Source organism: Clytia hemisphaerica, unplaced genomic scaffold (assembly GCF_902728285.1).
Source record: "Clytia hemisphaerica strain Z4C2 unplaced genomic scaffold, Clytia hemisphaerica genome assembly, whole genome shotgun sequence".
NCBI lineage: Eukaryota > Metazoa > Cnidaria > Hydrozoa > Leptothecata > Clytiidae > Clytia > Clytia hemisphaerica.
In genome coordinates this window covers 251,719-277,962 of record NW_027104571.1, presented here as the reverse complement: position 1 = coordinate 277,962, position 26,244 = coordinate 251,719, and the positions used below count along the sequence as shown (strand labels likewise).

The 26,244-nt window shown below is 34.7% G+C and overlaps 1 protein-coding gene across 4 annotated transcripts; it reads left to right on the top strand.

Moving 5' to 3' along the window:
- Positions 1–1,681: 1,681 nt before the first annotated feature.
- Positions 1,682–25,411, top strand: LOC136823454 (forkhead-associated domain-containing protein 1-like). 4 transcript variants are annotated; one of them, XM_067079646.1, is made up of 26 exons: positions 1,682–1,797; positions 2,191–2,328; positions 5,390–5,555; positions 5,771–6,055; positions 6,230–6,261; positions 7,824–8,330; positions 8,795–8,872; positions 9,095–9,199; positions 9,367–9,474; positions 9,757–9,915; positions 10,394–10,564; positions 10,790–10,968; positions 11,218–11,467; positions 11,616–11,705; positions 11,963–12,073; positions 12,476–12,593; positions 12,813–12,915; positions 13,367–13,473; positions 14,104–14,342; positions 14,742–14,883; positions 23,097–23,221; positions 23,442–23,546; positions 23,710–23,829; positions 24,168–24,268; positions 24,769–24,820; positions 25,259–25,411. In XM_067079646.1, the coding sequence occupies exons 2-26, from the start codon at positions 2,230–2,232 to the stop codon at positions 25,394–25,396; spliced, it is 3,690 nt and encodes a 1,229-aa protein (XP_066935747.1). In that variant the 5' UTR covers positions 1,682–1,797; positions 2,191–2,229; the 3' UTR covers positions 25,397–25,411. The 4 variants fall into 4 exon arrangements, with proteins under 4 accessions (XP_066935747.1, XP_066935746.1, XP_066935745.1 ...); XM_067079645.1 differs by having other exon boundaries at positions 1,682–1,833; XM_067079644.1 differs by lacking the exon at positions 1,682–1,797 and having other exon boundaries at positions 1,998–2,328.
- Positions 25,412–26,244: the final 833 nt, after the last annotated feature.

The following is a 26,244-nucleotide window of genomic DNA, read 5'->3' as shown; positions in this document are numbered from 1 at the left end:
CCATACCAAAAAACTCCCCTCCAACTCAAAAGAAGAGAAGGAGAGGTGTTGTAATAGGTGTAAGAGGTGTCTCATTTTCCAATTGCCGCAGCCCTGCCTAAGTCAGAAAGTCTTTAGATGACTTTTTTTACATACTATTCTATCTAACTTGATAACAGCTAGCTGGGAGACCCGTCTACTCTGTTAGCGTGTGATTTTGAAGTATACCATTTAGTTTAAACGAATAAAAATAAAGAAATAACAGAGTAGCCGGATATTTTTGTAGATGCCAAATCTGGTTGCGTAATTCTATTGGCTGTAAACAATTGTTCAAATAACGTGATATTATTTTTTTGATTTGAAGTGCGCGAACCTGATTGGCTAACCTTATCAACGGCTTTTTGGCACGAAATTCAAACCAAATGTAAACAAATTCAAACTGGGTCACGCGATTAAGTTGTCATTCCAATCCTTTAAAACAACAAACAGACAAGCGCAGTCCTTCTGAAATCGAGGTTGTATATTCGTCTATCAGCCAGGCACATCCTGGCAAATGAACGGGGTATTTTTCACTTGCGACCATTGGCAAATGAACGGGGTTGAAAACGAAAGTGACGTAATAGCGCCGAATACCCAGTGTAATTGAAACGATATGGAAATATTTTGCTTCATTTCAAAGAACTGCATAGATGAAATTTTTATTCCATGGGTCAATTTTGTCTTCGAAGATTGAAGAAACTTTTAACGAAAAAATAAAGTTCCCAGTTTTCTTACTTTTTTCCCTTTTTCAGTTCGAAGTTCATTTTTATTCATTTTCACGCTTTTAGCCTGAGACGTCCTATCTCATTTACACTGGGTGACGAATACCCCATGCAAATGCTCACCCCGCTCATTTGCCAGGATGTGCCTGACTGTCTATGTTTTCACCCATTCCTTTAGAGCTTCACCGTGGTGGGCAGAAAACAATCACAATCTGATCTCCGGTTAATTCTAGCCAGCTGGCTTGCAAAGTTTACAGCTTTCAGATTTAGGCATGCAATATGTATGTTGTTTGGGGGCTACAAAAGTTATCCATTGCTTGAAGAAAGAACTAATGGTTTGTCTTCAATATATACAAAATTTTAAGAGAAGTTAAGTGTCCATATACGTACTTTTGAGGCAGATTTGGATTAAAATGTTCCTTGGATGATATTTGCAGAAAAATGATGAAAACTTTAGAAGTTGTAAATTTGTTGGTACTCAACCTAAGTCAAAAATTATAACAGACTGACAGAGCAAAACTAAACACCTACTGTTTGGATTTGGAGAAAAGCGGTTGATACTCTTTTGGAGATACCACGTGCTCGCATGTTTATTTTTAATTTCGCGCTCAAAAATGAAATTCGCTCGATCCAGTCTTTAAGACTTTTATGTGTAAAGTCAGGACTTAGGAACTTCAAATGTTTTGTGTTTTTTTTTTCACTTTTTATCAGTTGATGAAAATATATAAGTTTTGAAGACATTAAAATGATTTTATATGTTTGATAGTATAAGTTATTTTTTTGATAAACTTTTAATCTCAAAACATTCATTTGTTTACTGGTAGTCATGTAAAAGCCAGCAGTCCCGGACTTTTTATTGTCTCGCTTAGCATGGAAAAGACTTTTTAACCAAATAAAAAAAGTTGAGCAAGCAAGACTATTCTAAATAAACAAGTTTTTAAAATGGTAGAGAAAGTTATTCGATTTCCTGACACTGGAGGGACATCAAAATACCTATCAAGGATTTTTTTTGAAGTTCACCCTTCAAAAGATCTTTTGAAATATTGTCCTCTAGAAGGTATGGTTTTCAAAAGGAATTTATTGTGTAGTTTAGGTATGTCATACTTTACTGATATTGCTTTTGAATTATTTATTTTTATCTATCAAAACGAAAACTCAAACACAAAAAAATGAATGTTTCAGATTTTCATAATTTATGAATGTGTTACTGAGATGAGATAAAGTATTGATAAAGTGAAAGTGATGTTTCTAAGCAACACTTGATATACACACAGACTTTTTAGAAAGGATCATTTTATTTTGTGTATGCTAGAGAAATTATAATATTGGGAATAAACCATCCTATTTTGATTTTATCAATAATTATTTTGGTTTGTGAAAGTAAAAAGAGCTTTGAGGAATGGGATACGGGTTGAGGATCGAAGATGATGAAACAAATACTGCATTACAGGTTGAAACTCTTCGTGGAAGAAAATCACCGAGAAACAGAATGAAGGGTATATTAAGATCAATCGAAGACGATGTTAATTTTGAAATCAGTCAAACAGTTACAAAAATTGGGAAGGAAAATTGTGACATTAATATAATTGTAAGTATTCCTTTGAAATTTACATATAATTGAGTTTATCAGTAAAGAGATTACAGAAACAACATTCGCAATGTCAATCTTCATACAGTATGATGTTTTCTCGATCAATTAAAGTTTGAAATTACGTTCGGATAGAATCAGTATGTTTTTGTAAGAATAGTCAATTTGTATCTTCTCCATTGAATTTTAAGTGAAGAGTGCTCGACAATGAGGAGCGAATTATTTGCAAATCTGACTGACTGCGATTTAAGAAAGTGCTCTATACCATCGGTAGAGCGGTATATCAGTCAAGAAGAATAGAGACAAATTTATTTTCCGATACTGAGAGTTTTGTGCCGTTTCAGGCAATTTTCAGTCAGATTTTAAAAAATTACAAAAATGACATTCCTAATGTCAAAGGATAGTCAAATTGTCAAATTGTATCTTGGCCAGGCCCAATTGATAGTTTGGTTCATGTCCTCCAACCGACTTTAAATTTTTTGAGAAAAAGTGTTTCACTTTGAGTCGGGAAAATCAAAAAAAATTTATCTCCTGTTCACATGATATACTATCTCTGCGGTTCTTTTTTAACTGAGGCCCCCCCCCCAGCAGCACCCCTAATCACGCCATCACGCAAAAAAATTTTCTCCATCGCGCATCACAAAAATCGCTAAAATTTGTCATCACGTAAAAAATAGCGAAAAATAGCCCAAATCACGCATCACGCCTCAAATTTTTGCCCTATCAGTTACATCAAAATGCCTCGAAAATGTCAATATGAAAATTGCGTAATCAGAGAACGTATGTCTCGCTCACTATAAAAAGGCCGAGACAAACTTTCAATAATTGGATTGTAACATCGAGTTAAGTCTCTTTTGTTAAGTCACCAGGGGGTAAATAAAACAGACCTTGATACATTTATCGTTCGTTTATTTATCAACTTGACGATTTGTTTAAAACTCAGCCTCCTAAATATTTGGGGTAGGTAAAATATGTACAAAGAAATTCATACTTTTCCAACCCGGCGAACCTTTAAAAAAGAAGCGCACAATAGAATATAATTACCCTTTCCAAATAAACCTCTTCGGTGGCGAGCGTAGTCTACTCTGACATAATTGTAAAATTTATGTGATGGGAGTTTTGACATAGTAATGTAATGTTGTTTGGGGAGTTATGAAGTTCTCTGGAATTTCGATTGCATTTATTCAGGTTGATTTTTTATGACTTCTAATGGTACTTTTTTTAACGAGTTTGATTACTCTGTTCTCACACATATGTTTTTTTTTTCGCATCAGTTTCCGTGATTACTTTTATCTATATTTTTAAAGACAGGTAAGAGGGCATATTGATGTAACTGCCTATCACACATCACGCCAAATTCTTGATCACGCCATCACGCCAAAAAAAATCTCTAATCACGCCATCACGCAAACCGCTGGGGGGGCCTCTTAACTGACTGCTTTGATTATTCTATAAACAACATCCACTTTGCGCACAGAAAATGTCCCACTGTAACCCGTACTTAAAAACAAATATTAAGCACCTAAAAGCAGAGAGTCACAGCTGTATTTTTTTAAGCACACGCATCCAACGCCTTATCTCCAAATAGAAGTAATTTTGCAATCGCAGCCTGTGCCTTTGTGAATCCGTGCCTTAGGCTATTTTTTTATATCGCGGTTGGATTCAGGATTGCGTGATTGCTTGAAAAATTTCAAAAATTGAGGTTTTTGGTGGGAAAATGAAAAAAATGTTCCAATTTTAGCTACCTACTGACCGACCCATTTTTCAAAGCTTCTAGGTCACAAACCAAACAATCAAATGGGCCTGGCCTTTATTTTGAATTTTAAGTGAAGAGTGCTCAACAATGAGGAGCAAATTATTTGCAAATCTGACTTGCGATTCAAGAAATTGCTCTATACCATCAGTAGAGTGGTATATCAGTCATCAGTCAAGAATAGAGACAAATTTAATTTCCGATACTCAAAGTTTTGTGCTGTTTCAGGAAAATAAATTTGTCTCTATTTTTCGGTATTGTAATATCAACAAAAACAGTCCTGAATTGTAGCAAAAATGCCTTGCAAAGCCATCCAAATATTTTTTCTTTATTTAAAAAGCATTTAACTGGATTGCGTTGCCTTAAGTCTAACACATTTGGATGATTGGCTTGATTTTAGTTCGGATTTTGCTTAGTATGAAGATTTTCAGCTCGATATAATATAGCCTTTAAAGTTCAATTTTCTAGTAGCAATAGTCAAATGAAGGGTTTAAACGCTGGCTGGATCAAATTTTTCAAGACTTTGAAATTTTTTATTTCTGACACTCTGTAGAAGAGACACTCCGTGTTTAAAAAACTCTTTATGACTTTATAGAAACAAAAGGGAAGCCAATCTAAATTCAAAATCGTGTTTTTTTTTCAAAGCCAAAATCATAACCACAAGTGATTTTACTTCCTGCTCATTCTTAAGAATACATATAGACAGATAGTTGGTGTCATAACCACTGACCTCTCAACACAATTACAATTAAGCACCCACTCTGTAATTTTTATCTGATCCATCAAAGTCTGAGTTTCAACAAACAGAAGCTGGAGACGGAGATTTAAACCTCCGACTTTCACTTGGAAGTCCAGAGCAATATTCATTAGACCACATAGCTGCTAACAGGTGATGAGGTAGGCTAAGGCTGCTCAATAGGAAACTTTTTGCTTGGAGAGAAAGCAAACAGTGGGAAGATTTTGCAAATGGGTCTGAATTGCCCTTAAACAAAAGCTTCAAAGAATTCTGCCACACCAGCTGGACCAAAATTTGAAACCCTCACAGAAATTAAAACCAATCCTTCTGTTGTTCAGCAACATCTATGGGAAGATGGGGCTGTCAACTTTCCCTTGCTGGCTCAATCTGAATCTGATCCAACTTCAATGCTATATAAAAGAAAGGGCAGTATTATAGACAGTAAAGTTATGTAATTCAAAGAAAACAAATTTTTTATGAGATGGCAATGTAATTCCAGGCTGATTTATGAAGAGTTGAGAAGACTTTATTCCATTGTCCTTAGATGAGCTAAGGATTAATTTCTTTTTCAGAGTCCTCAAGTTGAGTTACGCCAAGCAGTACTTGAATATGATCATCAATACCATTGCTTTTTCATTGAAGACTTGAATACTTTCCATGGGACATATGTGAATGAGTGTAGGGTTCAAAATAGCAAGGTCAAACTTAACCATGGTGATATCATCAGATTTGGGCATGGTAAGACAACTATTAGATCAGATCATAAGAATTTTGATTTTTAACCTTCTTTCAAATTCGATCTTCTTCAATCTACCATTTTAGAATTTATAATTTGTTTTAGATTCAAAGTTCAAGGTAATTTACGTTAACTTTTCAAATAAACTTATGGAAATGATTTTTTAAGAACATCCTTTCTCTTGGTAATACCATGTTGTAAAAATATATTTTCTTAGGTGGACCAAGATTTGAAATCCTCACAGAAATTCAAACCAATCCTTCTGTTGTTCGGCAACATGTATGGGAAGATGGAGCTGTCAACTTTCCCTACCTTCCATTTCATTCAACAACTACTGCAAGCACCATCCCAACATCTAACCCATATCAACAAAGTTTTGGACGTCAAAGTGTTCCACATCCACCGACTGTTAGACAACGACCAGTTAGTGCAAATCCCTCGAATGGTGTTTTTCTCCAAACAAGGCCACTGTCTGGGGCTTTAACCAAGGATTTCTCTACTAGTAAGTTTTTTAATAGTTCAAAGTAGTGCTGAATTTGTTTGACTTTAGTATGAAAAGGGTCTCTACTTTGAAAAGGTTACGTTTTTCCTGAGAAAGAAATGTTGAACTAAATTTCTATCTCAAATTGTCCTTTTTCACTGTTTTATTAATGCGTATGTATTTTCTTTATTGTAGCATCAAAACCTTCAGATCAAGTTCTCAATTTGGTAAACACTCTTTGTATTTGCTTCTTTCTATGTTATTGTTAACTGGTTATTTTCTCGAAGCCTGCTATATATGGCTTTTTTTGCAATGCAATTTGTTCTTTCTGCATGATGATGGGCCTTCACTGCACGTCAGTTTTTTCAAGGAACATGATTACTTTTTCGGGCTGTTCTGTGAAATATTGCCCTCAATCAGCGCAACCTTACTTGACCATTACTTGACCTCGGGCAATATTTCTCAGAATAGCCGTCACTAACTGGTCATTATTGTATTTAGTAACATATGCCTTAATGCTCTTAATTTTTGCATGCCCTTACTTTTTTTACCACTGCGCAGAAATTAAAGGGTGCGCGAAAAAGGCCTATTTTCGTGCACTAGGCCGCGCAAAAATTAAAAGGTGTGCAAATTAGCATATAGTTTTAAATTGTATTTTAAATGATATACTTTTAAACAAGACACTCAAGAAAGTCATGAAAGAAGCAATATAACTTGTGTCTCGCAATTAATCATGATTTTTGATAAAGATATGTTATTCATAGTACAGTGGAGCCTCTAATTAGCTGACACCATTGGGGAAACAGATTAGTGTCCGCTAATTAGAGTGTCTGTCTTTTGGAGACTTTTTATGATTTGACTAGAAAACGGCCAGAAAAAAATATGTAAAATATGTAAAGAGAAACAAATTTTATGATGCGCGAAAATTGATAATAATAGGGGTGAAAATTAACGGCGCGAAAATTAAAGGGCTTGAAAATAAAAGGCGCGCAAAAATTAAGGTGCATAGCTGCTGGGGTCCAATAATGATTTGTAGTATCTTTCGTGGGACTCAACTGCATGTGATTGGTTCGAAATTAGATAGGATCTTGAAACTTTATTGAGAGGGGGTAGGCAGACTGATTAGGCCTGGCAAAAGTTTTTATGGTCCAAAAACTGATGTTTAGGCAAAATTCCTAACCCCCAAAATGAGTAACAAATCAACAATTTGTAAAAGTTGGATTCAACAAGTTGTATTCATCGAATGGAGAATGAAATTCTGAGCAAAAAAATTATTCTACAACAAGTCTTATACTCAAACACACAAAAAGATATGATAATTTAAAGTTCGAAATCCTGTGGAGTTTGTTACATTTCAGACAAAATTTGATGCCAATCTTACTCTAACTGACAGAATTTTGAACTTCAAAAGCCTGTATTTCTTTATAAACATGGGTACAAGATTTGTTGTAAATATAAACTTTTTTGCTCAAAATTTCCTGCTCTATTCGACGGTATCGATCATTTTTATTTGATTCAGTTTTTTGGCCATAAAAACTTTTGTCAGGCCTAATTCCTGGGCCCCCCTCTCAAAAAATTTCAAAATCCTATCTACTCTCGAACTAATCACATGCAGTTGCGTCCCAACAAAGATGCTACAGATCATGAAGGTTGGCCCCCTACTAATAGTAAATTTTTCAAATTTAGATTTTTGATACATTCTCTGTTTTCTATAATAGCCCTGATTCTGTGATTGCCATTACGTACCGGAATGGTTTTATAGTAAGAATTATCCTTATTTTAATTTTAGGAAGAGCAGGTGACTCAGATGACTGGTGAGATCTCAAGACTTGAGATGGTACAGCGAGATAGAGATACTTTTCAGGAAAGTGTTGTCATAAACTTAAAAAAGCAACTCTCTGGTTTGGAGAGTGAAAAATCAACAATCGTTGATGATACTTCAAGAAGGTTATCCATCTTACAAAACCAAATAACAATGAAAAATGATGAAATTGACCATCTTCAAGCTGAAAATAGAAAACTGAAAAGTGTCCGTTTTGATGGCAGTGTTTCGCAAACAAACAAAATTGCAGAGCTACAAACTCTTTTGACTCGTCACGATCAAAACATATCTTCTATGCAGCTGGAAATGGAAAAAGCAGGAAAGGAGAAAAGTAAACTTTCAAATATAATAACCACTCTTCAAAAAGAAATTTCAGCAAAAGATCTGCTTCTACGGAAGTCTAAAACAGAGACTGAAAAATACAGAGTGGAATGTCGGAATAAAGACATGGATATCTCCTCGCTTACTGCTAAGGTACGTAACACACAAGCAAAGTATCTTTACCAAAGCATTCTTGTTTGTGTAAACCAGGCCAGACAATCAATTAGTCAGTGGATATCCAGAGATTCCAATTATTTTGAAACTTCAAAGATGGTATATATAATGTTCTTTGGTTTGGTCTAATTAGTCTAACAAGATACCTTCTTACTGTAAAATGCAGTTACCTTATTGGAACTAATTTTTGCGGGAGCTAATAAATATTCACCGTAAAAAATCTGAAAAATTGCATTTTGCAGGTTTTGATTCTTGCGGTTTTCTCCTTTTTTGAACTATTTTTTTCATTTTCCTAGGGACTTTTCAAATTTTACGATAAAATTGGAAAAAATTGTATTTCACGGGTTCAAAAAACGCTATAATTAATTCCTGTGAAAATTAGTTCCAATGAGGTTAACCACAACAGCAGGATTACGTCGTTTCTTAATTTGTTTATGTTTCAGATTCAACGGCAAACACTTAGTGATCAAGCAAAAAAAGATTTAAAGAAAAAGGATGAAGAACTATCAAGCATACGCTACGTAAGACTTCTTGTGTATTTTTGTATATTTTATCTTCCACCTCTAAACAAAAAGTACTGTCAGATATTTTGAATTATCATCCACCTCTAAGCAAGTTAGATAGATATCTGATGGCGAATATCTCTTTTGTGTGATCTATTTTTCAAAATATAAAAAGTTAAATTTTATCTTTTACACTCATTAAAAATGATTGTCAGTTTAAACATTTAATTTCATTTTCAGAGAATGAAGAAAGCAGATGAAAAAGTATCAGAACGGGAATTGACCATCTTGAATTTGAAGGAGCAGATTGAAAATGCAAATAAATCAATTGCAAATTCAGAAAGAGTAGGTCTAATTAATGTAAAGTGTTATATTTCCTATGCTTCAGTTATATTTTCTAAATTACTATAATGGTGGACACAGATCCTTGAAGCTAAAGAGTTAAATCTGTTTGGCCTCTGGTAAGTTCAATATTTCACATACTCTTTATTTCAATTTATTTCTTTTTTAAGTCGATGCAGTTATTGGAGGACGAAAATACTCGTTATCGCTCAAAGTCCCTGCAATTGGAAAATACAGAGCAGAATCATCGAATACAGTTCGAAAATCTAAAAAGAAAGGTAGTCCGTCTTAAATTTAATCTTTCCAGCGTGTAGCATTCATTTGAAAAGCTAGACTTTCCGACAAGGGGGGCATGGATGTTTTTCCCTTGATTCTCAAGCAGGATTTAGTCAGGATGACTACATTGTGACCATTTTAATTAAATTATTTCAAACGTCTTTACAGGTGCCTTTGGTTGCAGAAATAGTTTTTATTAGTTGATCAACCTTAATGTTAGGACAATATTTGTAACCTAGAAAATTGAGTTTCACTCTTGTGACTATTTTCTCTTACACTTTTAGCATGACACTTTCCACCAGCATGTCGCTGAACTTTTTTCACAACATGGTTACACCTTCGATCGAGTCTTGGATGACAATGATGTCTTGAACTATATCAAAGAAATCAGAAATGAATTGGATAAGAGTAGTTTTCGCCTTGAAGAAATCCTTCGGGAGAAGGTAAGGCAACAGAAGGCGAGAATAATTTGATAAGTTGCTTTACGGGCCCTACCGACCCTAAAATTCCAAAAATCGGAATAATAATTGCTTTGCAGACTGCCAAATTTTCAAAATTTGATAGTTTTTCCAAGGTTATGAGAAATTTTATGCTCAATTTTTCATTTTATCCATGAAGTCGACATTTTTATGTCTTTTTATTTAATATTTCGCATTTTTGTCAAGATGTAGTACTTTTTGCTGCCTTTTTAGGAGATTTTATAGGTGAAATTCTACTTTTATTTTTATTTTTTTGCCAACCGACCCTCTTTTTGGGTAGCTTGGATAAAACAACAAATAAATTGTTATTGAAATTTATTTAAAATTTTTTTGGATGCTAAAACCTTTACCCTAACCCTAAATCTGATGTTGGAGACTGCTCAATGGGGAGAGGGGTCATATCATAGATATAGATATTGAAAAATATTTTTCTTACCTTTAGGAGCAAGTTGAAAGCATCATACCTTCAGACCATGAGTTGGAATCATTACGTCATCTTTTGTATGACATCGAATCGAGGTTATTACGTAATGGAAGGACATGCCATCATTTGAGACAAGAAGTTCAAAGAGCTCAAGAAATATCAACTTGTGAACAGCTACAATGGATAAAGGTGGGACAGGACATGAATGATAAAAAATTAAAGAATCAAACTTTAAGTGATAGCCGATATCAAATTTTAAAATTGTTGTTACACCTAATGACATCCTTGATTTAGTATTTCCCAATCTCTAATCCACGACTTCCTCTGGATCCCAGAGCTGAATGGATTTCATCAATTCTAAATTTCAAAATTGTGTAAACTCTTAAATTTACTCTATCTTACTTCTGATTACAGAGTTTTGTCATTTCCATGCTTTCGCAAGAATCGAACTGGGAACAACAGATTGAGAATGCATTGGAAGCAGTCAAGTTTCAAAACAATGGAAACAATACTGAAGATCCCACCACTCTCATACATCGCCTTCAAATTAAGCTGAAAGAAAACTTCAAGCAGCTTGAAGACCTCGAAAATCAGTGCGTAAAATCGTTGTTTCTAATTTTACATCTGTAGACAGAAATCCGCTCTTAAGAATTTTGTCGTTTTGTTGAACACCTCATTTCAGCTTTTTTATTTATCGTAAGGACTTTTTGTCGAGTTTCCCTTTATAATAATACTGTTGACTTGACGAGCTGAACGGCTTGTAACATTCTAGGGCAAGGATTTTCAATAAAAGTCTCTAGGAAAATGTCCATTTACACAACAACGCCGTTTTTTTCCCTCAGGATCAACTCAGCTGATGACGAGCATTCACAACTCTACAAAAACATCAAGAACAAAATCAAAGAAAAATACAAGAAAAAGATGGAAGAGAAAATCGAAGAAATCAAAGAACACGAACGAAACAAATTCGAAAAATTACGTCAAGATGAAATCGATCGGTTGTCATTAGAACTGAAAATCAAAGAACAAGAGCTTAAGAATATTTTAAGAACACAAGATTATGAGAACAATCAAATCCATCAGCTCAAAAAGGTTTGATTTGCTTAAGATTTCCTTGGAAATTATAGTTTTGTTTTCCTAGCTATGCATAACTAGTTGCTGAATTCTACTGTAATGTTTTGGTCTAGAAGGAAAAATTTTTTGATTATCTCCATTTCATCTTTGTTAACTTTTGCTTCAGCGCATGGAAAAACAAGAAAGTGAGATTTTGGAAGGACAATTGGAGACACAAAAATTGAAATGTGAATTGGAAGAATCTAAACAAACGGAAGTGAGTGAAATGGTTTATGCTTATTCGGCTCTTAACCCACGCACCGATGTGATATGAGGATGCTCCTGAAGGTTTTCTTATAATGATGTTTGTGTTTCACCACCTTTTTAAAAAGATCCAAAGCATTAATATGTTTCGCCTATCCCCCATACTATTCTGAATAAAGGACATTTCTCTCTCCTCTGTTTTACCTTCAAGAACATTTTTCTCCTATATGAACGTGGTTTTTCTAAACAATCTCTCTGTCTTCCCTTCAGGCTCTCTACAAGAAGAAGATGGACGATAAAGAAGATGAAATTTATTTGCAAAAACAAATCATGGAAAGGAAAATTGAAAATTTCCAAAACGCTGAAATTTCCCTTCTTAAGGTAATCATCGTTTGGTAGTAATCGATATTTTCACGGTTGTCAGTGAGAATAAAATCTTGTGCTTTGTTGGATTGTTGACTCATTGTTGCATTTATTCCCATCTTATCTAAAGACAAAAACAGCTCCTTTTTTTGTGCAGTATAGTGGTTGTACTGACTATTATTTTGCAAAAAACTGTTCTTAAGTGAGCTCTATAGAGTCGATATGTAAATGCATAGCCCAGTGATAAGTAAAGGACTTTTAGACACTCTTTCAATTATTTTTGATAGGTCTACGCCCAGCCGGCTCGGCTATCAATGAACAGAACGAACATAGAAAGGAGCAGGGATTTGAACCTGGTTTAAAGCGCTTATGGCCTAACAAATCTGTCAACATTCTTCTATTGTTCTTGTTTTATTGTAGGATAAGTCGGACACTCAATCAATGACGATATCATCATTAGAAAACACTCTTCTTGAAATCAACAAAGAAAAGAAAGATAGCGATCTCAAATTCATGAAGATGAAGAATGTCTTGAAAGGTATGCACTCTCGCGACTTTCTTTCCAACTTGAAGAAAATAAAAGTCACGATGTAATGTTTTTTAATGTCAATACACCTGCACTTAACACTGGATGAATTCACTCCGAAAAATCCTAATTCACTTTTTCATCTTTTTGTTGCATACCTATTTTGGTGATTTTAATGAATCCTTTACTGCCATCATTTTTGATTATGCAAAAAACAATTTCTTCTCTTAGAACACAAGAAGGAGCTTCTCTTAAAGAAAGACGAAGAAAAGAAGAGTTATGCTTTCTTGAAGAAAGAAATCAACGAACTTAAAGACTTAAACAAAACATTAAGGTAGGCTTTACTTCTATAAAACTCGATCAACAGATTGCTTTTTTGAAGGTAGATACTGAAGGCATATCTCTTATACGACCAGCCAGAATATTCCACTGTGATATACAGTAAGGATAAAAATAATTTCGGAAATGCTCAGTTCGAATATTAAGGTATGCTTTACTTCTATAAAAATCGATCAACAGGTAAAGTTGTGGTTGTTTGCAGGTTTGGTCTCGAGAAAGAAGATTTCAATTTCAAAGAATATTTTGATTTAAGCGCGCGGGCGAAAAACATTTCCGTATAACTTTTCGAATACTAATTGCTGGATCCGTTATGATTTCCTTTTTGCCTATGGTTCTTCTGTCTATTACTTCATTGTCTTGTTTATAAAGGACGAAACATCTGTAGACATAGTACAACTTCTAATAGAATGTTTCCAAACTGTTCAACTTGTTTCGTTTTAACACAGGCGTTCATTCCACGAGTCACAAAAAGAATGCGAAGAACAAAAAGATTTGGTCAAATCTCTGAAGAGGGACATGAATGGGATGAGCATCAGAATGACAGATATGAAAGGTTTCATTCTTTTTCTTCAACGGCGAAGTTTGAATTGGTTTCGTTTAGGGGCTGTTCATATAGAGGCGGTGAGTTGGGATGAATTTCCGAACGTTACGTCACAGTTTTTGACGAATCAAGTGGCTAAAAATAGATCACGTGACGTTCTATATCCCACCTCACCTAGCCGGACCAGCCTGTCTCCATATGAACAACCCCTTAGTAAGAGCAAGGCTTGATTAGTTTGTCAAGATCTCTTCTGCTATGATCTCTTTCAATGCAATGGTCTCTTTCAATGCCGGGTTACCTCTCCTTTTATGTTTTTTTTACACCATTCCCTGGGTTTTTTAGAGAGCACCTCACTAAAAACCGGGATTTTTCATCCCGTTTCTAAGTGAGTTCCACTTTGAAAAATAGAAGCCTTTCAAGTGCTTTGACGCAAATTCGATATTTTCCCTACTGAAAGGGACGTTTAAAGTGACGTCAAAAAATCGAATGTTTGGAACCTGAAAACCTGAGCTCTGAACATTCGAAAAAGTCGCAAAGTGGAATAGACGTTACTGCGTAGAAAAAAGCCGTAACGTCTAGTATAGGCTATGGGTTTTGTGTCTTAGGACATAGTCAGTATAAATTTTACTTCATTTTTATCAGGTGAACTTTCTGAAGAAGAAAAGATGAAAACAGAGGAATTACGTGAGCAACTTTCAAAACAAGAACTCGCACACTTGGAACAGCGAAAACAACTCATTCAACTTTCCAATCTGGTGGACGAACAACAGAAAAAACTGAAAGAACAAGAGAGAATGTTACAGGTGAAAAATGAAACGCTGGCTTTCCAAGCTGATGGATTGAAAGAACAAACACACAACCATGAAAGACAAGTTGCCATGGTGAGTTTTCTTCAGTCATATAGATGTAAGGGGTGGTTTTCTTTAATTTAATTTATACTCAAAAGTGAAAACAATGATGGTGGTTGTCAATCCTGCTGTTTGTAACGCAGAGTACCAGGAAACGTGATCACAAAAAGGGTGCCCTTGAAGCCAACCCTTACTATTACTGTTAGCACCAATAATATACCTTATGTGTACAGTCAACCCTCTCTAATTCGAAGTCTCCCCCTCTCAGCTAGAAAGTAGTATAAAATATTCTCTGTAATTCGAAGAAAATTATTGCCCCCTTGAAGATCGAATAAGAGAGAGAGTCAATTGTAATATTTCAACATCATTCCACCGAAAAACATTCTTGTCCTTCTTGTCACTGTGATTCTATCTCCCTTTTACTTTATCCAGGTGCGTCCTGCTCACCGAAACACAAAAAAGATCGCGGAAAGATGTTTGGAAGAAAAACATGATGACGTCATCCTACGTCAAAAACAAGCCATTGCTGACATGCGTAGTTCGTTGAAAGAAGGAACTTACCAAAAACCACAAAGTAAGAAAAAATTAATTCATCCAATTGTTGGAGCTGCTATAATGTAATAAACGCGGGGTGTGGGGTGGGTGGAAAAGTTTTCTAAATATATTAACCAGAAGATGGAATATGAGGGTCCTGGGTGGATTGGAATACTTTCAAAAAAGGGAGGCTAATAGAGAGAGAGATCAGGACAAAAAAAGTAACTTTCAAGAAATGCATACTCCCGGTCGTAAAATCTTCTAGAAGGGAAATTAAGTAAAGGCCTATCTAAACTCCGATTCAAGGTTGCCTCAATCATCAAACAGCTTGATGATACTTGGGTTAGACTCCCTTGTCCCTTGTACATGCATGCTGTGTGTGTATTTCAAATTCAAAACACTTGAATCCCGCTTTTAACAACCAAGATAGAATACACTATCTAGTCACTTAGTTAGAGATCAGTGATATCAAGTCTGAATTTTATACTCTTTCGTGGCTGCTAAAATCCTTATCATATAGGATAACAGATTTTTATCTTTTTTTATAGAATCGACGAAGAAATCTAAACTTCATTTAACCAGATAAATCAACACCAAAATATCTCTAATATGTTTACCGCACAGTTTCACGAGGAATGTCAAAATATTGATAATACCCCGCGCAATTTTCTTTTGATGCCGTCAAACAAGTTTTTCTTTGGGTAGTCTTTTTTTTGAGTTCCGGGACTAAAGGAATTTGTTCTCGTTCATTACCTTTGTTTTATATCTTAAGATGTCTTTTCTTACGTACAAAATATTTTTGCGAACTTCTCCCTCCGTTTTGACATTCCTACGTATTCGATCCACACTAATCACACTTAAATCATATAATGTACAATAAAATTTACAATAATACTTATTTAGTCAGTATTTTAATATTTTAAACTTAAACATAACTTTAACTGAATTGTAATTAATTTACACAAAGCACTTTACTTTATACAATATTATACATTTAAAAAGTTCTTCTTCATAAAAAAATATAATACACATTGTCAGAGGATCATCCGATTTCGTTAGTTTCAATCGGCCAATAGTTCTCGATCGTTCACATTTCTCAGCCGGAAATCGATCCTCGTTCTCTTCTTAACAAATTTTTAATACTTCGTTTTGAAGAATAAAAATAATAAGTCACGCTAAAGATACTGGCCATGTAACATCCCAAAGCAGTCAATCTGTTCAAGCGCAATTTACTCAGTTCGCCTTCATGCGAATCATTGTAATATTTGAAGCTCAGCATTGTCAGAAAGATTGCGTAGGGAGTCCAACATAATGAATGAATGATAATCAAAATACCGGTCAGCCGTATAACACGCTTCCGGTGGCGTCGCTTAGCAACGTGTGCACCTCGTTTCATTTCTTTTTTGCCTTTATAAAAATGGTGGACGGTCATTTTGAATGACGTCACAAGAATAATCCAAGGAACAATATGGAAAGCCACTGCGGCGTATAAAACGTAATATTGATTAGCTGTCCGGCTGAAATGTTTGTTTAACACGCAATAGTTGTAACCGGTCATCGGTTTCATACGGAACATGTTCGGTGTGGTACAGGTTATAGAAAATACCCATTGTACGTATACGTACCATTTTAATCTGCCCGTATCTATCGGGTTCAAAGGTCGAGTTATAGCTTTATACCGAGTTAAGGAGATGGTACATAGAAGAGTTAACCCGGTACCAGCGAACGATATGAATATTGAAGATCCAGGTCCAAGACCACATCGTAGATAAGAAGTGATCCCGTGTTTTTGATCATTTGTTTTTACTTTGACCAATATTGAGACGACACCACCGATGAGTTGAGCAACGTTGGCAGCTGAGAAATGAGCTAACAGATAATTGAATGTGTTATGAGGTATTTTACGTCTGATGTAGAGATAAACAACCAGAAGGTTCATCGCGATTCCAAGTGTAATGATGGTAAATGCGATGACGTAATAGATCAGCCATGTTTTCGCATCGAAAATATCCGTCTCGTTTGAGATTGAGTTTGACCGACCTTCGTTTTGTCCAGTGATATTCATGATAATATATTGTTATGTTTTTATTTGTAATAATTGTATCTATAACAAATAAAATAAAGGTTGACGAATATTCTCTTGATTTCTACGTATACTGGCCTCCGTGTTTGAAAACTAATTCCAGGCTTTAAAGTGTCAAAGGAAATTCACAACTCTATATCAAATGTTTATTTGTATTTTTAATTTTTTTTTTTTTTTTTCGAATCAAAAGTAACCCCTCCCAGTTGGACAATCTTGGCCATTTTTAGCCTTTTTAATTGCTTTTGATGTTTGGGTACTGTTTTCTTTTGTGTTTTTACCACACCCAAGACCCACCCAAGAATTGAAAAGTTAAAAACTGATTTTTCGGATGACCTCACTTTTCCCTTATACTACTAAAGTCTATTCACGATAAGTGTGCACTCTTTTTTCATTTACTTACTTACGTCATCACTGTGAAAAAATTTCTCAAAAATAATCATTCAGTCAAAAGATATCAAACAAAGTTATAAGCTAATTGACGTCTAAAAGCGCTGTTTTCTGCTGTTTTCTGCTGTTTTTTGGGGTCAATCACTTATTAACTTTGTATCATAACTTTGTATTGAATAAATATTTTAGTAAAATTTTTCACAGTGATGACGTTCGATAATCAAGGTTTTACTTCAGTGAAAATGAAAGTTAAAGCACGTTTCTGCAAGATCTTCATATTTTTCTTCTTCATTTTCATCTTCATTTTTAGACTTCTTTTGAAGATTTTTTTATTTCAAATTGATCCACTCACAAATATCTCTCCAACGATACCAAATTTATAAAGATTGAAGAATTCCTTCAAAAGTTTATAGGTAAAAGAAAAAAGAGTGCACACTTATCGTGAATAGACTTTAAATTGATCAATAAATTTTATATTACCCTCCTTTACAAAAAGTGCTTAGTTTTAATATGTAATTCACCTTTTTGTTTCAATTTTTTTTTTATTGTCTGCAAAAGATTGAGGTATCTAAAAAATTTCGGAAAAATTTTCTAAATTGATATATCGAAACTTTTTTGTACGAAAAACTGGGATGAAAAATTTGTCAAAAGCCACTATTTTCAAAATTTTGAGACAAAAAAGTTTCTACAGAAATTTTCCGAAAATCTATTGTTAGTTTGGTTAAAGATATACCATCTAGTGCAAAAAAAATTCAAAATGTTTTTTCTTCGCCGAAAATAAGGTCATCAAATGTCTTCATTTTCTTCTTTATTTATTATTTTCAATGCAATTTTTAAATTTTCAGATTCAGGAATAATTACATCACCATGTTGGTGAGATCAGTCAGAAAAAGACATTTTATACACGACAATTATGAAAAATTCACTATGGTCAGAGCCCTTAAAAGTCATCTCTAAATTTCATTGTTCAAACCAACTCGATATTTAATCGAGGAATAATCGCTACAATTTGTTGTTTTATTGTACAGATAAATGGACAATCTCTCTCTCTCAATCTTTTCTTCGTACGTTTTGTCTGAGGTTTTCACAACTTTTCAGACTCTTCACCACTAGTTTCGTTGAGGAGATAAAAATATCAGTACACTTTATCACTTGTATGTTTTCTACTGTAGATTCATTTGTTTTACTGGTGGAGTTGAACAAGCTTCTTACTCAAACAATCCACACGCCACACAAATCTTCATCCCCTCCTCAATCATGAATTCTACGGCACATAATTCACACAAGACGGATATTTTCGATGCGAAAACATGGCTGATCTATTACGTCATCGCATTTACCATCATTACACTTGGAATCACAATGAACCTTCTGGTTGTTTATCTCTACATCAGACGTAAAATACCTCATAACACATTCAATTATCTGTTAGCTCATTTCTCAGCTGCCAACGTTGCTCAACTCATCGGTGGTGTCGTCTCAATATTGGTCAAAGTGAAAACAAATGATCAAAAACACGGGATCACTTCTTATCTACTATGTGGTCTTGGACCTGGATCGTCCCTCCATTACGCTTTTTCAGTTTCGGGGCTTCTTATTCTTTGCACGCTATCCATTACCCGCCACTTAGCCATCACTCGACCACTAACACCAATTAGTTCAACCATTTTACAATGGGCTTTACGAATACAATGGATAGCAGGGCTGATTTGTTTATTTCCCAACATGATTCGAATGGAACCGGTCACAAGTTATGAATATTGTATCATCAACAATGTCCTGACCAAACAACAAAACAAAGCCTATCTTTTCTTTGGTGCACTGTTATTCCATTTTGCTCCTTGGTGTTTACTGGTCATTTCCTTCACAATGACTGTCTACCATTTTTATAAACAACAATCGCCACAGCAACAAGAAGTAAACATTACAAGACTCCAGCACCGAAAACGAGTGGTCAAACTTACGGGAACTCTGATCTTAATATATTCAATTTGTTGGTTGCCTTACGCCGTTTGCATGGCGTTGCTAAGCTTCGAGTATTACGATAATTCTGCCAAAGGAGAACTCGCTAAATTGAGGCTGAACCGTATGACGTCATTACCCTGCTATCTCTCAAGTGTGTTAAACGTCATTTACTTCACAAAGAGGCGGATTAAAGTACTGATACAAAACACGCGTTAAAGAAACTCTCCTATAACAGGGTCTACATCGCTGACCTTTACCTAACTAAACTAAACTAAGCTTTATCTGCCACCCACAAAGACGCCATTACAGTGTTAAAAATTAACGTCAAACGGTGCTGCATCATCACAAGTATTCAAGGAAAAGTATACCTAGCACTCTCGATATATTACAGCGCTGTTGAGTAGTGTTACCATTTGGATATCACTTTTTAAAAGCACTCCCATCAAAAAAATTTGGGTTGATTGAGAGTGAGAAACTAACTGTCTGTCTGTCTGGAAACTCTAAAAGAAACTCGGTGGTCTTCATTCAAATCAATAATAGAATTTTGTGTGTGACAATCTAACCTATTTGCACTACCTCTCCTCCTTCCTTTCCAAAACTGAATTTTCAAATCCATAAGAGAGTATCGCACTCGCCGAACGCTTGTTCCATCTTATCTTGCACATTGATGTTCTTGCATTCTTTCATCTCTTTTTGAACAAAATGATTTGGTTCGTTTCCTACTTCCGTGTCTAAAAATTACACTTTTTTCTTCTCTGGTCACATATTAATAGAATATTATTGATCATCTCTTTTGGAGGCGTTTTATGAACTAGTGAGATATGGAAGTACTTTAAGAGTGAATACAGGCCTCTGTTTGAACAGAAATCAACATCTTTGAAATTGTGAAAGTTTCTTTCCGAAAAATTCACACACGAATCAAAATGATCATTTTAAGGCCCCGTCTCTCAATTTGGACCCAAAGCCATAATTCATATCAAACGATTTTTTTTTCATTTAATATTTATGTAACCTTAGACTTTGGCCCCAAATTAGCTTCTAAAATTAGGAGGATTTCAACATCTCCTTTGTTTGAGTTTGATTCAAATAATATCCCAGAAATCTCTAGTTTATACATTTCTATGTATTCTAGTATTACATTTCCTACTCGAACGCCACTTTGAACCAACTCCAATAGAATTTTCACACTTCTCACAATCTTGTTTCTATATTATTTATCAAAGTATACCTTTGGCTCTCTCTAATCCAATCTTAAAGGGACAAAACACTTTCTTCGAATTAGAGAAAGAATCGAATTACAGAAAGTAATTTAAACTACTTTCTATATGAGGCGACCAATATTTTAGTTTCGAGTTTCGAATTAATGAGAGTCGAATGTAGTTTATTCATTTCTTACTGTCTGCCATAATCTATCTAGGACGACTATCTTGCGACCAAGCATTATCCAGTCTAAGTATAACCAACTGAACCAAACTTCCAAACGTCATAACTTAATATTCTGATTCCGAGCGTTATATTTATTCCTTATTCCTTCCGATGAGTCCTTCTCCCCGTATCTGTTCGAGTTGTTAGGTATTTATATATAAATACAACGGTAAAACTGAAAAGATCATTTTCCTCTTCCTAATCTCCAAAAGATCTTGCATTTTGAACGACAACCAAGCTTTGAGGACTGCAATGCGATTTGAACCAGTTTTTTATGGTAATTTTCTCGTTCTGACTTCCGTTAGGTGTTAGAGCCACGTCAAAGAACTATTTTTCAATTTTTCACACTTCGGCTACTAAACTTAGCAAACAGAATTTCATTTAAGATAGCTTGTGAATTTGGACCTAAAAAATTTGATTTTTGATACTTTTATATCAGCAACTTCAAAAAAAACTGTCCCTTTTTTTTTCATGTGTGGAGGGAAAATATCAAAACAATTCTACAATAAAATATGACGCTAAAAATATCAAAAAAATGAATCCTACAATAACCTTTTTCTTCACTAAAAGGTTTTCCAACGAAAACCTATTTAAGCAATTTAACGTTATTCACGGTGAGAAATAAAGATTCAATTTTTCTCCAAATTCAACAATGTTGTCCTAAAAAAGCACTGTTCTAATTATTCCAATTATTCCATTTTCAACAACAATGTATGAACAGCCAAACCTCCTCCAATAAGTAAAATATTATGATACACTGTGTAATGCACACTATAATTTATTCTATTAATACCAAACGCTACAGTTTCTCCACGAAAAAATAAGAATCAAAAAAATGCAGACTCACAGATAATTATAAACTTTTTAAAAATAATCATAATGATCCTTAATGATTTCAATTGAATTAGCTTAATTAGCAATCTAATGTTCCTCATTAGTAGGAAACTCTCATATCCGATGAAATTTCAAAACATTCCTTCCGTTTCTCCTTGACCCTATTAATTCATATCGTTTCAACTTCTTCACATTTTGCAATACAGTTGACTTTCGCTAATTCGAACTTGAACAGGGAATCTTATTTGTTCGAATTACAGAGATTCGAATTATAGAAATTCATTTAAGAGGGTTTCTCCTTGACGGGGACTGGAAACAAGTTCGAATTATAGAAAGATTCGAATAGTAAAAGTTTGAATAAGCGAGAGTTTAGTGTATTTTGTTTCCAGTGAGGTTTTGGTAAGATTGACAGCTCCTACTCAAATCAACTCAATCCTAATAAAACATGACTCTTTCCTTTGTATTTATTAACTTTCATTATAAATTCATGCTTCCACTTCCGAGTCGATATTTTGGAAGACTGCGTAGGCCCTGAAATAAAAAAGCCATTGTTTTGCATAGTTTTACATTTTGCATAAGGTAGGTCATGGAAGGTAGTAGTAATTTTACACGGAAATTGACTACTTTTTTCTTACATGCCAATGAACCAACTTTCCTCCGCCAATAGACATTAGCTTCCTTAGTTTGCATGAAATAAAATAATATACTACCCCAGATTTATTAAATTCATAACATTTACTTTACGATGTTATTTTTTCTCATATTCTTGTGTTTGACCAAGATATGAAACACCTTACACGGTTTTTATAAGAGAATCAGAATAAAATTTGATCAAAACATGAGAACAAACAAAAAGAAACTCGAGTTTTAAAAATTGCGAGAACAGGGAATAAACGTTGATTTTAAGACCTTTTTAAGCCTTAATTGAAGAAACCCAGCGTCCTAAGAACACCCCAGAATCTAAATTGGTAACAACAAAAGTTGAGAAAATAGTGAATGCAAAAAAGCGTGAAATTTAAAAACTAAAAGTTGACTGTGTGATGTAACTGTTCGATGGAACTGTTCATCCCCTGTCCCATTGAACACTTCTGTTTCAGTGTTTCGGTTTCATCTGTCGAGAGGATTTTCCTCAGCCATCTAAAATCTCTTGCTTATAATGTGTGGGGATCGTGGGGATTTAAAGCTTTATGGTTTAAAGCTCAGAAACTCATGGTTTTTAAACTTCTCTCAGTGGGATCATACCTATGTTATATGTATTCTCAATCTTTTGACCTATATTATGATTATTCTTCATCATATTTTGACCTATACTTCTGGTGGGCAGGGGGTCTCTTGATACCCTCCCTAGGCGCTTTTAGACCATGTCGAAGTTATCAGAGGAAGAGATTTGTAATTGTAATTTCATTGTCTTTAACTATTGTTGCACTCCTTCGCATGTTTCCGATGTAATTGCTCTATTGTCTTAAATCCGCCAGTGATCTCTGGGTATTGTCTGTGGATTGTCTTTGGGAAAATTTTCCTAGAAAAGAGCGTTCTTCATTATCTCATTTTTATTGAAGGTGCATTAGAGGAGATGGCGTTACAAGAATTGAACGTGTTGAAGAAAGAGAATGTGGATTTGAAAGAACAATTGGTGATGACGGGTAACTGGTGTCAAACCACCGACAAAGACCTTTACAATGAGGTAGCTGAATCTCTTTCAAAATATATTCCACAATCTCAAGACTTTGTTATAAAATGGTTTCTAGTTTAAATCTAGAGAGAGTTCTTGCGAGCTCCAACCAATTACACTTCGTATTACAAAAATTATTTTTGATCCTTCGTTCACTGCCTCCTTCCCCTTTATCGATGAAAGTTAACTAACCAATAGTCATATCATTTTCCATATTCTCTTCACTCCGAAGGTTTGTAAATCACGTGATATTCTGCGCACAGCGTTCCATGATTACGGTATCGAAAAGATGACTCACCAAGACACACAACAAGCGCTCAGTGTGAATGAAGAACTCGTGAGTATAGGATAATTAAATATCGAATTTTTTTGTCAATCTTTTTCCCAAACAAACATTTTTAGCATTTGCGGATTTTATCTCGCTGTTTTGTTAGATCCAGTAAGGTGGAAGTGAACCTTGGTTTTGTTATTCTTGATGTTGTTCTCCTCACCCGTTTCAGTTCTTGCACACGTTACAATCGATCAGCACGGAACTTGGAATCAAACATATTTTGGGAGGCTCGCCAATGTGTTATAACGATGTAGAAGGACGAAAAGAATTGATGAAACATCGAGAAAAGGTGAGAAGAAATCTCTAGCAGTGTTCTTGATTTCTCCTTGATCAGTCAGTTTTTAAATTCCTATGTTTCTTTCTTTCTTTGTTCGAGTTCAAGCTCTACCCGATTGAAAAACTCATTTTTGTCGAATTCGATTATTGAAAATCGTTAAAATTTTTACCCATTTTTTGGGTAAGGGGTTTTACCTATTACGTTGGTTTTTTTGGCCATTAATACTTTTTCCAGGCCTTAATTCGCTTAATCTCAAAACCCTCGCTATATGGTCAAACCGCCAAAAACTTCTTCTCATAAAAGTTGTATCTTACAAACAATGAATTCTTGTTGTGCTCATTTTTATACAGGCTTTGGAGAATATTTTGAATCGAATCAAAACTCTCCAAGAACGATTGAAAAACAAAGACAAAATATTGGAAGATTACGACGAAGACCTCAAAAAGCTCAGGTGAGTTAAAACTGCATCCCTTTCCCTTTCAAAAACTTTCTCTATGCGGAATGATTCACTCTTCAAGGGATTAAATCCCTCGAATAAGGAATTCAGAAAACCATTTTGGAGACTCTTCCAGATGAGATGGAGTTTTTATAAGATACTTTAATAATTGGTCAATTGAAGTAATAAAAATGACGTGTTCTTTAGAAAAAGTAATAAAATTGTTTTATTACTGGTTAACGACCAACCAACCAAATAAAATAAGAGCTTGTAAAAACTCCATCTCGTCCCAACTCTCATATCAAAACTTTACACATTCAGCTAAAAATTGGATCCACTAAAATATTTCATATGTGTTTCTCAAACAATGGAAAAAACAAAAAGTCATTTTTGTTCACGTGCTCGCTAAATGTTTTTTACTCCAGTTAGAAGTATTCAACGATATATCCAAAGCATTGTATTGCACAGTAGTCAAATTATAAGTAAGTTTTAATGAAAAGAATTCTTTTGTTCAGATTGGTTGAACAACAAACGGGCAAGGTGTCTGCTGAAAATGAAGCTATAAAGGTGAGAGATTTGAAACTGTTTGAAACTACACCCCTGTGTCATACACCTGCTGGAACACAAACCCCACTGGAAAATTTGGCAAAAAAATTTCGTACCCGGTGGGAAAATACCCTGGAATTTCAACCCCACTGGAAAATTGACTTTGATTTCATCCCCACTCGAAATTCAATGTTTGCACTCCGAAACCATCCCCACTGGATTTTTTAAACTTGGGAGAAATTAATTTCTATCCCCATTGGGATTTTAATAAGAATTTCTATCCTCATTGAGGAAAAAAGTTCCATTGGGGTTGTGATACAGGGGTCTGAAACTTAAACCTTCAAAAACTGGCGCCCGACCTAGGTAGGTAGGTCAAAAACAATTATCAGCCAGCAATACTATCCCTCAGAAAATATCACCCTCTCACTATTCTTGAAAACATTTTATTTTTGATTATAGAAAGAGATGCTAATGACACGTGAAGAAAACACTTTCTTACAAGAAGCTTTACGCAAAAATAAAACCGACCTCGAGAATGAAAAGCGCATGCGTAAATCCATCAAACAGAAAAAGGTTTGTCAAGACAGCACCTCTTAATTTGCAGCTCTCTAGCAACATCCTCCTACTTTTTATAAGAAAATCTAAAATTCTTAAAACCCTTGAGTGTTCTTAACTTTCTGAGTTTTAAGCCATTTTGTGAGTAATTTTGTCTACCTTATCGCCCCTTTTTACGCTGGCCCTAATTTAACGCCGGCCCCTTTTACGCCGGCCCTTATTCCGCCACAACCTAATTTTGGGCTTACGCCAATTAGGGCCGTAAATAACGCCAAAGTTTGTAAAAATCGCTATTCAGGCTTCAAAACCGTAAGTGTTAACTAAAATTTACATTAGAATCTCATCTTTCAGTATTAAACTGTTGAAAATTTCATTGAAAATCATTGATTTTCGTGAAGTTTTGGATATAGAGTAAAAAAATGGATAGTTTTCATCCTTTAATCATGCCTAAAATCCTTTAAATTGAGAAAAAATGGCCACTTTTAGGTAAAAATTGCAAAATTTTGGCCCTTATTACGTCGGCCCTTTTAACACCGGCCCTTATTACGCCACGAGCCCAAAAATAACGCCAATAAGGGCCGGCGTAAAAAGGGCCGATAATGTATTTTCCTAAGAAATCGCCAGAAATCGGGTGTTTTAGAGTCTGCAAAGCCCTAAAATGTTCTTAGCTTGTTCTTAATATTTTTGCCACCGAAGCCGAAGTTCTCTTGCTCTTATAAAAAACGCGTTATATTTCACTTTTAACAGATCCATTATATGGACTTTCAAGATGACGAAGAGAAAACGAAGAAGAAACACGATTGTTATGAAGATGAAATCAAGAAATATAAGGTTTGAGCGTCTGTTGCTTTTTATTACAACAATTATTAAAAACGTGTATAAGTTGCCCC

What these genes read in the sequence shown, in the direction of transcription:
- LOC136823454 (XM_067079644.1), top strand. Translation starts at nt 2,140, where the DNA reads ATGGGATACGGGTTGAGGATCGAAGATGATGAAACAAATACTGCATTA. An exon ending in AACAGCTACAATGGATAAAG is followed by an intron (nt 10,565 to 10,789) that starts GTGGGACAGGAC and finishes TTCTGATTACAG; the next exon opens with AGTTTTGTCATTTCCATGCT. An exon ending in GAAGACCTCAAAAAGCTCAG is followed by an intron (nt 24,269 to 24,768) that starts GTGAGTTAAAAC and finishes TCTTTTGTTCAG; the next exon opens with ATTGGTTGAACAACAAACGG.